The 11,921-nt window shown below is 42.2% G+C and overlaps 1 protein-coding gene across 2 annotated transcripts in view; it reads left to right on the forward strand.

The window, feature by feature from the left end:
• Ak6 (adenylate kinase 6) overlaps positions 1–9,103 on the forward strand; it is a 13,264-nt gene extending 4,161 nt beyond the window's left edge. For both annotated transcript variants that reach the window (XM_031360476.1, XM_031360475.1), the window contains exons 3-5: positions 6,562–6,620; positions 6,715–6,860; positions 8,493–9,103. In XM_031360476.1, coding sequence (XP_031216336.1) covers positions 6,562–6,620; positions 6,715–6,860; positions 8,493–8,685 — 398 coding nt within the window. In that variant the 3' untranslated portion in view covers positions 8,686–9,103. The remainder of the gene's footprint in view (positions 1–6,561; positions 6,621–6,714; positions 6,861–8,492) is intronic.
• Positions 9,104–11,921: the final 2,818 nt, after the last annotated feature.

Below are 11,921 nucleotides of genomic sequence, written 5' to 3' on the forward strand. Positions count from 1 at the left end.
AGTTTTACTAAAACTAGTAATGGTTTTTCATCAACCTTTATGCATAAAAAATAAAATTGTCGTTTATCAATTTGATTCTTGGTACTTTGGCAATTATATTTTAAAAAACAATTTTCCTCCTCAGCTTGAAGTTTTTACAACCTTTGTTATTGCATCTTCTGTACTACTTACCTCTAATGTCTTCAGATGTTTATTGAGTTTTGAAGCAGGGTCTCTTTCTCTGTAGTACTGGATATCCTGGAATTAACTGTTAGCCTGGCTGGCCTTGAACTCAGATCCTCCTACCTCTGTTTCCTGAATGCTGGGATTACAGGTGTCCACCACCACACCCAGCCAGATATTTTAGAGTCTCCTATGTTTAAGTCACTTTTAGGGTATTTTCTCTGATTTATATAGCCATGAGGAGAGACAGTTTGGTCAAGATTTCTTCATATAAATTATATTTCATTTATATGCTTGGATTTAACTTCCTCAGTGGCCTAGTTTCTCAATTCCTTTTTTAAATGGAACCTTTTTGGTCATATTTGGTTATACCTAGGCATTTTTTTTTTTCAGTTTTTTATGTGTATGGGTGTTTTTCCTCTAAGTAAGTGCACTGCACTATGCTCTGTGTGCCTGGTGCCAGTGGAGGCCAGATGAGGGCTTCAGATCCCTTGGAACTGGATCGCAAATGGTTTAAGACATGGAGTGAGTGCTGGGGCTTGAACTCAGGCCCTCTGGAAGAATAGCCAGTACTCTTAGCCACTGATCCATCTCTCTAGACCCTATGATTTTCCTAACTCTGGCTAAAATGGTTCTGACTGAGCATCTCAGCATGAGTGTATAAGAATGCTTATTCTATGTCCCCTGTCTTGGATTACTCTCCACTTGGTCTTTCTCATATACAATTGTTTTAATGTTATAAGCATTCTCAATTTTCCTACCCTTAGTTTAGCAACCTTTTGCACAATGAAGACTAACTCCAGGGTACACGTAGGTCTGGGTACAATAATACAGGGGTATTGAATTGCTTTCATATAGAACCAGGTCTTTACATACATGCTAATAAGCATATACTCTTACCACAGAGTACTTCCACAGTAATTAGATCTTGATTGCTCTCTTTACTTGGGAGTTGGCAAGCCATGCTTTTTGATTTTTCGAGACAGGGTTTCTGGCTGTCCTGGAACTCACTCTGTAGACCAGGCTGGCTGCGAACTCAGAGAAATCTGCCTTCCTCTGCCTCCCAAGTGCTGGGATTAAAGGCGTGCGCCACTGCCACCAGGCAGGAGTTGGGAAGCCAAAGTTTTTAAGTAGCTAAGGAATAACCCTGCAAACCTTCAAGTATTTACTGAAACCAAGGTGATTCCTCTGTGTCCATAGCAGCTGTCTTGTAAACCTTTCCAGTCCTGCTCATAATCCCATTGACTCCAGACTAATCACCTCCCACCTGATGACTCGATTGTAACTTTGGAAGCTTAATTTCTAGATACTTGTTATATACATGTCTAAACTTTGTAAACACATCTCCAAACTATCGTACTTAAAAAGCGTGGCTTGAAATCATCCTTGGGTCTTTTTACCACCTCCTGATTCTAACTTCCCACACACATACGTGTACTCTCTGTGCAGTTATACTTGGTCTCTAACTTCTAATAGTTTCTCTGAAAAAAAAAAAAATCTATGCACTATGCAGTACTCCTTTCTTATCTCCTTGGTATAGGGTCTCTGCCTGGGATTATTTTTAATACTACTTAATTTGTATGTATGTATGTATGTATGTATGTATGTATGTATTGGTCTGAGCTTTCCATAGCACACGTGCATGGAAACTTTCCATGGACAACTTGCAGGAGCCAGGTCTCACCTTGTGGGTCCTGGGCATCAAACTCAAATGGCAAGATGGTAAGGTAGCAAATACCTCAAATACATTTACTTGGTGAGTGTGGTTTGTTTTTTGGGTTTTTTTATTTGTTTGTTTGTTTGTTTTGGCTTTTCGAGACAGGGTTTCTCTGTGTAGCCCTGGCTGTCCTGGAACTCACTTTGTAGGCCAAGCTGGCCTCAAACTCAGAAATCCGCCTGCCTTTAGCTCCGAAGTGCTGGGATTAAAGGCGTGCGCCACCACTGCCCAACTGAGTGTATACATTCTTTTTGAGATTTGAAATGAACTATAAGATCTATCTCTACTATCCTAACTCTGAGTGCAGGCTATAGACACTGATTACCAAGAATTCTGAAGTCACCTTGATAAAGGATCCCTAAAAGCTTTTGATTTGGCTCTTCCAATTCACTGTCTGCCCAGAAGTCAAAATGAGAAGTTATTATTTCATGTTTAATATACTTTAGTGACTTTCCCCCCTTAATCTAAATTCTTTATGCAGTCTTAATAGCCTTTTCGATCTAACTTCAGCTTACAACTATTTTCTATTCTCAACCTCCCACCCCCATCCCTAGTCTCTGTCTCTCATTATCTTGCTTGCTTTGGTTGGTTAAAATAGTCTCTGCAGTTCTCTACCCCTTTCCCAGCCAACTACTAATCGCTGCCTAGAAACGACTTCCTCTCAAGGAGGTAGCTCCATAGTAAGAACTCTTACTCTGCAGCTACAAGGTCAAAGCAGGGTGCTGCTGCATGTGCTGGTAACCTCACTGTTCGTAGTTGGAGACAAGGAGATCCTGAGAGCTCGCTGGCCAGCCAACCTACCCCAAACAGTCAGCTTCATTTAGTAAGAAGCCCTGACTTGAGGACGTAGGGCTAAGAGCAATAAAGAAAGGCACCCATACCCATAGATTCCTATGCATGAAGCACACACAAACAGATATGCACAGCGCTACTTCCTTTAAGCCTCCCCTAACATCTTGAGGTTATGCTAGGTACCCATCCGTTTTCTCCCCTAGCAGCACGCCAATTTCCAGACTTACCTGCCATCTCCAGTTTACTATATATTTGAGGGAAGGAACTTTATATGTTCTGTTCACTAGTATATCCTTACTATCCCTTCAATAACTAGTACATGTTCTTTGATTAAAGTGTTTTTGAAATGAGTATTTGAAAGTTTATGTTACACTTATTTCATTAAAATATGTTGGCATGATTGAAAATCTCCTTCATTAGCCGGGTGGTAGTGGTACATACTTTTAATCTCAGCACTTGGAAGCAGAAGCTGGTGGATCTGAGTTCAAGGCCTTCCTAGTCTACAAAGTGAGTTCCAGGACAGTCAGGGCTACTCAGAGAAAACCTGTCTTGGGGGAGGAAGAAGAAAAACAAACAAAAACTCTCTGTCATATATATATATATATATATATATATATATATATATATATATATATATATATATATATTGGAGACCAACAAGATGTCTCAGCAGGTAAAATCACACAAGTGTGAAGATTCACATGTGTTTTGATCTCTACATAGTCTACACACACCATATACAGACAATTTAAAAAACAAAAACAAAAAACTAAGGGCTGGAGAGATGCTTCAGCTGTTAAGAGCACTGACTGCTTGCTCTTCCAGAGGTCCTGAGTTCAGTTCCCAGCAACCACATGGTGGCTCACAACCATCTGTAATGGGATCCAATGCCCTCTTCTGGTGTGTCTGAAGACTCACACACAGCTCATAACTGTAACTCAGTTCCAGAGGATTCATTGCCCTCTTCTGGCTCTGAACACCAGGAATACATGTGGTTCACAGGTACATGGAAGCAAACATAAATTCACATTAAATAAACCTTTAAAGAAAAAACTGTAAAACAAACATTGCAATAAATTAGGTTCTAATTCTAAAGGTTAATTTTATTACATATATCTAATTTTTAGACAGCATATATTTTTTTAAATAAAAAATGCTTATGTATATGGGTGTTTGTATGCCAGGATTGAAGGTGTTTTACTGCATACTTGTCTGTTTTAGATTTAAAATAGTAATGAAGGGGGGCTGGAGAAATAACTTAGCGGTTGGGAGCCTTTGCTGCTCTTCCAGAAGTCTTTAGTTCCTTGAGTTTCCAGCAACCACATGGTAGTTCACAACCATCTTCTGATGCTTTCTTGTGACATGCAAGTGTGCATGCAGATAGGGTACTCACAGACAAATCTTTAAGAGATGGTAGTACAGATTTGTTATTTTTAATTATGTGTATGTGTGTGTCTGTCTGTACTTGTGAGCACCCACAGCGGCTGGAGGTATATGGCCCCCTGAAGTGGGAGTTACAGGCTGTTGAAAGCTGCCCATGTGGGTTCCAGAAACAATTCTGGTCTCCAGGAGTTGTACATAGTCTTTACCAACATGCCTTCTCTTCAGCCCCATAGACTTGTGTTCCATGCAGTAACACTGTGAGTTTGTGAAATTTTTAGGAGTTAAGGCCTGGCTGGCCGAGGTACTGGGGATTCTCCCCCTACAGCTGTTGCCTCCCCCTACTTCCTGCTGCTCACCATGTGAAGCAGTGGCAGCTGCAAGCTCACCTACCCCAAACTGCCTCAATCTCCCTGCCTCCAAGAGGGCAAATATCTCCTGAAAGCATGAGTCAGGTATTTTCAGTATGTTTATCATAAGTATGCCTAATGCCAGCAGAGGCTACAGGAGGGTGTCAGGCCCCTTGGAACTGGAGTTACAGTTATGAGTCACCATGTGAGCTCTGGGAACTGAACCCAGGTCCTCTGAAAGAACAGCAAGTGATTAACTGATGAACTATCAGTCAGGCCCCTGCTGTTTAAAAGAAAGCTATTTAACTTTTTAAAAATTTGACTATACATGAGATTGAACTTGGGGCCATGTGAGCGCTAGGCATAGCTAGGCCATGTGAGCTATATATCCCCAAGTCCAAGACCATCTAGCTTTTGAGAGGAATGACTTGAGGATGCTGAGAAATAAAGCTATTGGCTCCACTTTCCCTTAAGAAAGTGTGAGATCAGGAAGTGGGATTTACTTCCAGAAGCAGGAACCTGAGATTGCTTGGAGTAAGTGTGTACATGTATGTTTGTGCGTGTGTGTGTGTGTGTGTGTGTGTGTGTATGTGTGTGTATTGTTATAAAGATTTATTTTATGTATATGAGTGCTCTAGCTGCAAGTACACCTGCATGCCAGAAGAGGCCATCAGATCTCATTACAGAAGATTGTGAGCCACCATGTGGTTGCTGGGAATTGAATTTAGGACCTCTGGAAGAGCAGCTGGTGCTCTTAACCACTGTGCCACCTTATAGCCCCCAAGTTTATATTCTTTTTGTTTTTTTTTTTTTTTTTTGAGACAGGGTTTCTCTGTATAGCCCTGCCTGTCCTGAAACTCACTCTGTAGACCAGGCTGGCCTCAAACTCAAGAAATCCGCCTGTCTCTGCCTCCCAAGTGCTGGGATTAAAGGCATGTGCCACCACTGCCCTGCTTTAAGATTTATTTATACAAGTACACTGTAGCTGTCTTCAGACACCAGAAGAGGGCATCAGATCCCATTATAGATGGTTGTGAGCCACCATGTGGTTGCTGGGACTTGAAAACCCAGGACCTCTGCTAGAGCAGTTAGTGCTCTTAACTGCTGAGCCATCTCTCCAGGCCCCAGGTTTATATTCTTTTGTTTTGTTTTGTTTGTTTTGGGTTTTTAAGACAGGGTTTCTCTGTGTAGCCCTGGCTGTCCTGGAACTCACTCTGTAGACCAGGCCTGCCTCTGCCTCCCAAGCGCTGGGATTAAAGGTGTGCACCACCACTGCCTGGCTGGAGGTAAACCTTTTATTAAGAGAAATTATTTGGGCCCGGCAGTTTTGGGTCATGCCTTTAATCCAGCATTTAGTAGGTAGATAGGCAAAGGGAGGCAGATCTCTGAGTTGGAGGCCAGCCTGATCTACAGAGTGAGTTCCAGGACACCCAGGGCTACACAGAGAAACCCTGTCTTGAAAACCCCTCTCCATCCACATGTATTTGGGGCTAGAGAGATGGCTTAGTGGTTAAGAGCTCATTCTGCTCTTTCAGAGGGCCAGAGTTAGGTTCCTAGGAACTACCTCTTAGCTTACACCTAGCAACCCATAATATCAGTTACAGGGGTTCAACACTTCTGGCCTCAAGAGTAATAACACAGTTTTAAAAATAAAATATTTATTTTATGTTTTGCTTTTTTTGAGACAGGGTTTCTCTATATAGCCTTGGCTGTCCTGGAACTCACTCTGTAAATCAGGCTGGCCTTGAATTCATAGAGATCTGCCTGCCTCTACCTCCCAAATGCTGGGATTAAAGGGGTGCAATTTTTTTTTTTTTTTTTGATGTAAAGGTTTGATATGAGCTGGGTACAGTGGCACATCCTGTAATCCTAGTTCTCCAGAGATTGAGATTCAGAGGATTTCTAGTTCAAAGCCAGGTTGGTCTTCATGGAGCGGCCCTGACTCAAACAGAGTAAGTTTGAGCTATGTTGCTGCCAGGTTTTCTACTAAGTAAGATGCAGTTTTCACTATGGCCCTTGATGTTTGTTGCCCATGCATACATACCTCAGTCATGTCTTGATCTGAAGAAATCATCGATGGGTTTCCTCAAATCTAGAATTAACTTAAGTCAGTGAAGGCTGCTCAGGACCTACTCACGAGCTTGTGGAACTCTCTTGCAGGGCAGTTATACGATGGTTATGACGAGGAGTATGGCTGTCCTATTCTAGATGAGGATAGGGTAAGTACCACATCTGTCGGGCACATCTGGGGGCAAATTCACTTCCGTTTTCTCAGGAACATTCATCCTTTTTGTTTGTGTGTGTTTGTTACAGGTCGTTGATGAGTTAGAGCATCAGATGCGAGAGGGCGGCGTGATTGTTGATTACCACGGCTGTGACTTCTTTCCTGAACGCTGGTTTCATATAGTGTTTGTGTTGAGAACAGATAATGGTATATTGTACAAACGACTTGAAACAAGGTGAGGGAAAGAAGAAACACTGATTTTGTTCTTAAAGCAAGTAAATTGTATTCAGGTTCATGAGGTTGGCTAATACTATCATGAGAAGACTCTTGTTTAAAAAGTAGCTGCTTACTAAGGGGGCGGTGGCGCACACCTTTAATCCCAGCACTTGGAAGACAGAGGCAGGTGGATTTCTGAGTTCGAGGCCAACCTGGTCTACAGAGTGAGTTCCAGAACAGCCAGGGCTACACAGAGAAACCCTGTCTCGGAAAAACAAAACAAAACAAATTTAGGGCTGGCGAGATGGCTCAACAGGTGAGCTGACTACTCTTCCGAAGGTCCTGAGTTCAAATCCCAGCAACCACATGGTGGCTCACAACCACCCGTAATGAGATCTGACGCCCTCTTTGGGTGTGTCAGAGGACAGCTACAGTGTATTTATTTACAATAATAAATCTTTTTTTAAAAAAAAGTAGCTGCTTTATTTGCTCTCTGTAAAATAAATCTGTGGATATGGTTGTACTGAGCCAAAGCATGTGTAAGGCCCAGGGGAGCACTTCCTGAGTAACAGAGCACCTCAACTGAAATTTTTCCCTCAAGACTGAAGCCCTGGCTGTCCTGGAACTCACTCTGTAGGCCAAGCTGACCTTGAACTCAGAGATCCACCTGCCTCTGCCTCCTGAGTGCTGAGAATAAAGGCGTTCGCCACCATTACCCAGCTTCAACTGAAAATTTGATTTAGGAAAATATACCAGATAGAAACTCCCACATTATCATGTTTTATCCTCTATACCAGCCTTTCCTAGAAAAAGCTCCAAACACTAAGAATCTATGTTTAAACGCTATCCATTCAAATTATCCCTATTCTGACAATGGGGAAGCTTATGAAAATTAACAAGATATGTGCTGGGCATTATGACACCTTTGATCCCAGTTCAAAATGGCTTGCAGGAACAAAATGGAGTCAGGCTGGTTCCTCCCTTCCTTCCTTCCTTCCTTTCTATTTCACAGATCTGTACTGGGTAGGACAGAGGCCCACATTTCTGGGGCTGGTTCTTGAAGTGCCATTATCAAACTCTTATTCCTGTCAAATGCTCCAAATGGCCTTGGTAGCTTTTCAACAAACGGATACCATGTAGTGGTCCTCTGGCCCTTAACTTTTAACTGGCTGTTTAGTTGGTTTATATACTGCCTAAACATTATATAAGTTACTTTTTTTACCTTTGGGATTGGTAAAATACAGGTAACATTTTGATGAGTAATCCAGTTGATGTATGGTATGCCACACTTTACTCTTGTGTGTATTATCTGTCTTTATCATAAATCTTTGCCGTGGATCTTTTTATTTATCTCATAGCCAAGAATCTGGCTTGAGGTAGGCCCTTCTTGACTGGCTAGTTGATTGGTTTGAGCAGTTGATAAATTAGCACTTGATCTAGATGAACCTAAATGTTAGTCTCATAATTCTCAGTTTAGCCCTTGGGTCAAAGAAATCTCCCATAGATGCGAGTCTGTTTCCTCTGGGTGAAGAGAGTATGAGAGCATTTTTGTGTAAATTTTTATATATTTAAAGAAGTGTCCAGTTTCTAGGTTGTTCCCGAAGCTGTAGTTGATACTGTTGTATTTGCTTAACCTCTCTTTGCCTTCCAGGGGTTACAATGAGAAGAAACTACAAGACAATATTCAGTGTGAGATTTTTCAAGTTCTTTATGAAGAAGCCATAGCATCTTACAAAGAAGAAATTGTGCACCAGCTGCCCAGTAATGAACCGGAACAGCTAGAGGACAATATCAACCAAATCTCAAAATGGATTGAGCAGTGGGTCAAAGATCACAACCCTTAACTTAGAGAGTGGGTAGCCAGGCACCACCACCGTACACACCTTGAGTCCCAGATCTTAGGAGGCAGCAGCTGGTCTCCATTATGAGTTCTAGGCCAGCCAGGGCTGCATAGTAATACTCTATTTCAAAGAAAAAGAAAAAAGAAAAAAAGCCTGACTACAGTCACTCAGTCCACATAATAGAAACGCCCAAGGATGAGCAGGAGAAAGCTTGTGCTGCAGCTGCAGCTGCTGCCTGGATTTCTTTTTCTCCATGAGAAAGCTTAAACAATCTCAGATATATGAATATAACTTATTAAAGGTTGAAAATTGTCTTCAATTTGAAATGATAATAAATCTGATCAATGGGTACATATCTCTTTAAAATTTAGTCAGTAAAATGTAGGTGATCTCTTAAAATAAAAATAGAAAATTAAAGATACATCATCAGTCTTGCTTTTTTATTTTGATAAAATTAGAAGCGGGGGTGGCCGAGTAAGCACGAGCAACTGACCAAGGCTGAGACCTCACTTCAGGGTCTGGGACCCATGAAATAGAGGAGAGAACCAGTTCCCACCGTTGTCAATCGTCCGACTTCCCAGTGCGGGCTGGCATGTGCATACACACACACACACACACACACACACATAATGAAAAGTAGACGTAAATAACTTAAGGGCTGGTGAGATGGTACAGTGGATAAAGTGCTTACTGCATAAGCATGAAGACAGGCGTTTTGTCTGTGAACCTAGTGTGGGGACAGGAACAGTCCCTGGGACAAACTGGCTAGCTAGACGGCTGGAATTGGCTCGCTCTGGGTTCACTAAGCAACTGCTTAAGTAAGAGTAATCAAGAAAGACAGCTGACACCACATACAGAACATACACTATGGGTTTTTCTTTTGGCCTACAGTTGTGGGGAGCCGAGGAAGATCGCGGTGAATGAAGTCTGAGTGGATGAGTACCAGACGTGGGCATAGTCACATCATGGACCCCATGACCTCAGACCCTTAGAAGAACCTGCATCCCACAGCTGAGGCTCAGGGGGATGGCAAGCCTTCCTGTGGTTAACGGGGATGTTGACCATGGCATAGAGACTGTTCTGAGATTAGCTAAATCTGACTCCTTGATCCAGTTGTATATCATAAACACTGAGTCCTTTCATATCTGATAACTCCACTTCTTTGTTCAGCTGTGTGCAGTAGCTCCCAACACAGTGAGCTACAGGGTGCTGAGGTTTCTCCATCACAGGGCCCAGACCCCCTGATACCTGGCTTGTCTGTCTGTCTGTCTGTCTTCATTCCCTTGCCTTTCCTAGTCAGACCTGTCCCTGAAGCTACGCTGGATACAGCAAATGATTCTTATTCTGTATACAGAATTTATGATGTATAAACGTTATAGTAGCTAGTCCACCTCTCCCCAAGTCACCTCCTTCTAGGAAATAAACTTACTGGTTTCCAGTATGTTCTTGCAGAGCTTTGGTGCCTACAAAACGTGTATATACACTTTTATAAAAATAGTAATAGGACTGAGAAATCAGTAAAGTGTTTGCAAGGACAAGAGTTTGATTCCCAGAACCCACCATTTTAAAATGATGGGTCTGGTGGCAGGCACTTGCTTTGTAACCTGAGTGCTGGAGAGGTGGAAACAGGTGCTAGGGCTCTGGGGCTAGCCTAGCCTACTTCATGTGTTCCAGGCTAAAGTCTTAAAAATAAGGTGTCTTATTTTTCAAACATTTTATGTCTTATTTTTAAGTGTCTTATTTTAAAAATAACTGCCTTAAAAATAAGATGTAAGGTGCCTGAGTAACAGTCTCCAAGGTTGCCCTCTGGCCTCCATGTGCACACACACATTCTGTATTTTAATTTATGAGAGGATTGTATCATCTCCGAAAATACAGACCTTGTGCTGAAGAGATGGCTCAGTGATTAAGAGCACTGACTGCTTACTCTTCCAGAGGTCCTGAGTTCAATTCCCAGCAACCACATGGTGGCTCACAACCATCTACAATGGGATCTCATGCCCTCTTGTGGTGTGTCTGATGACAGCAACAGTGTACTTATATATAATAAATAAATAAGCCTTTTTTTAAAAAAGTACACTATTGATGTCTTCAGACACAACAGAAGAGGGCATCAGATTATTTTGTTTGTTTTGTTTTGTTTTTCGAGACAGGGTTTCTCTGTAGCTCTGGCTGTCCTGGAACTCACTCTGTAGACCAGGCTGGCCTCGAAATCAGAAATCTGTCTGCCTCTGCCTCCCAAGTACTGGGATTAAAGGCGTGTGCCACCTCAGATTTCTTTACGGGTGGTTGTGAGCCACCATGTGGTTGGTAGAATTTGAACTCGGGACCTTTGGAAGAGCAGTCAGTGCTCTTACCTGCTGAGCCATCTCACCAACCCAAAAATAATTCTTGAAAAAAAAATAGAAACCTCTTTAATTTTTTTTTTTCTGGTTTTTCAAGACAAGATTTCTCTGTGTAGCCCTGGCTGTCCTGGAGCTCACTTTGTAGACCAGGCTGGCCTTGAGCTCAGAAATCAGTCTACCTCTGCCTCCCAAGCGCTAGGATTAAAGGCATGCACCACCACTGTCCGGCATTAGATAAATTTTTACCATCTTAAAATTCAGATTTAATAGCCCAGCATTGGTGGCAGATGGATCTTAGAATTTGAGGCCAGCCTGGTTTACAAAGCAAGTCCCAGAACAGTCAGGATAGAAAAACCCTATAACAGAAGAAAAAAAACTCTGATTTAAAATTTGGTGACTTAAATGTACAGACTGGAGATGTGGCTCAGTGATAGCAAACGTTTAGATGTACAAAGCCTGGCTTAGTCACTCACTGTTCTGTTGCTATGAGGAGACACCATGACCACGGCAACTTAGAAAAGAAAGCATCCGATTGGGAGGCCTGCTTATAGTTTCAGAGGGTGAGTCCATGACCATTGCGGTTGGGAGCACAGCTATGGAACAGTAGCTAAGAGCTTACATCTGATCCACAAGAAGAGAGACACTGGGCCTGGGCTTTTGAAACCTCAAAGTCCACCTTCAGTGACACACCTCCTCCAATAATGTCACACCTCCTAATTGTTCTCAAACCTAGTAGTTCCACTAACCAGGGACTAAGCATTCAAAAATATGAGCATATAGGAGCCATTCTCATCCAAACCATCACAAGGCCACTGTACGATCACCAGCACCCCCAAAAGGACACACTTCACATTTGGTTTTTTTGCTTGTTTGTTTTTTGGTTTTTTTTTTTTT

Source organism: Mastomys coucha, unplaced genomic scaffold, assembly GCF_008632895.1.
Source record: "Mastomys coucha isolate ucsf_1 unplaced genomic scaffold, UCSF_Mcou_1 pScaffold8, whole genome shotgun sequence".
In the NCBI taxonomy this organism is placed as follows: domain Eukaryota; kingdom Metazoa; phylum Chordata; class Mammalia; order Rodentia; family Muridae; genus Mastomys; species Mastomys coucha.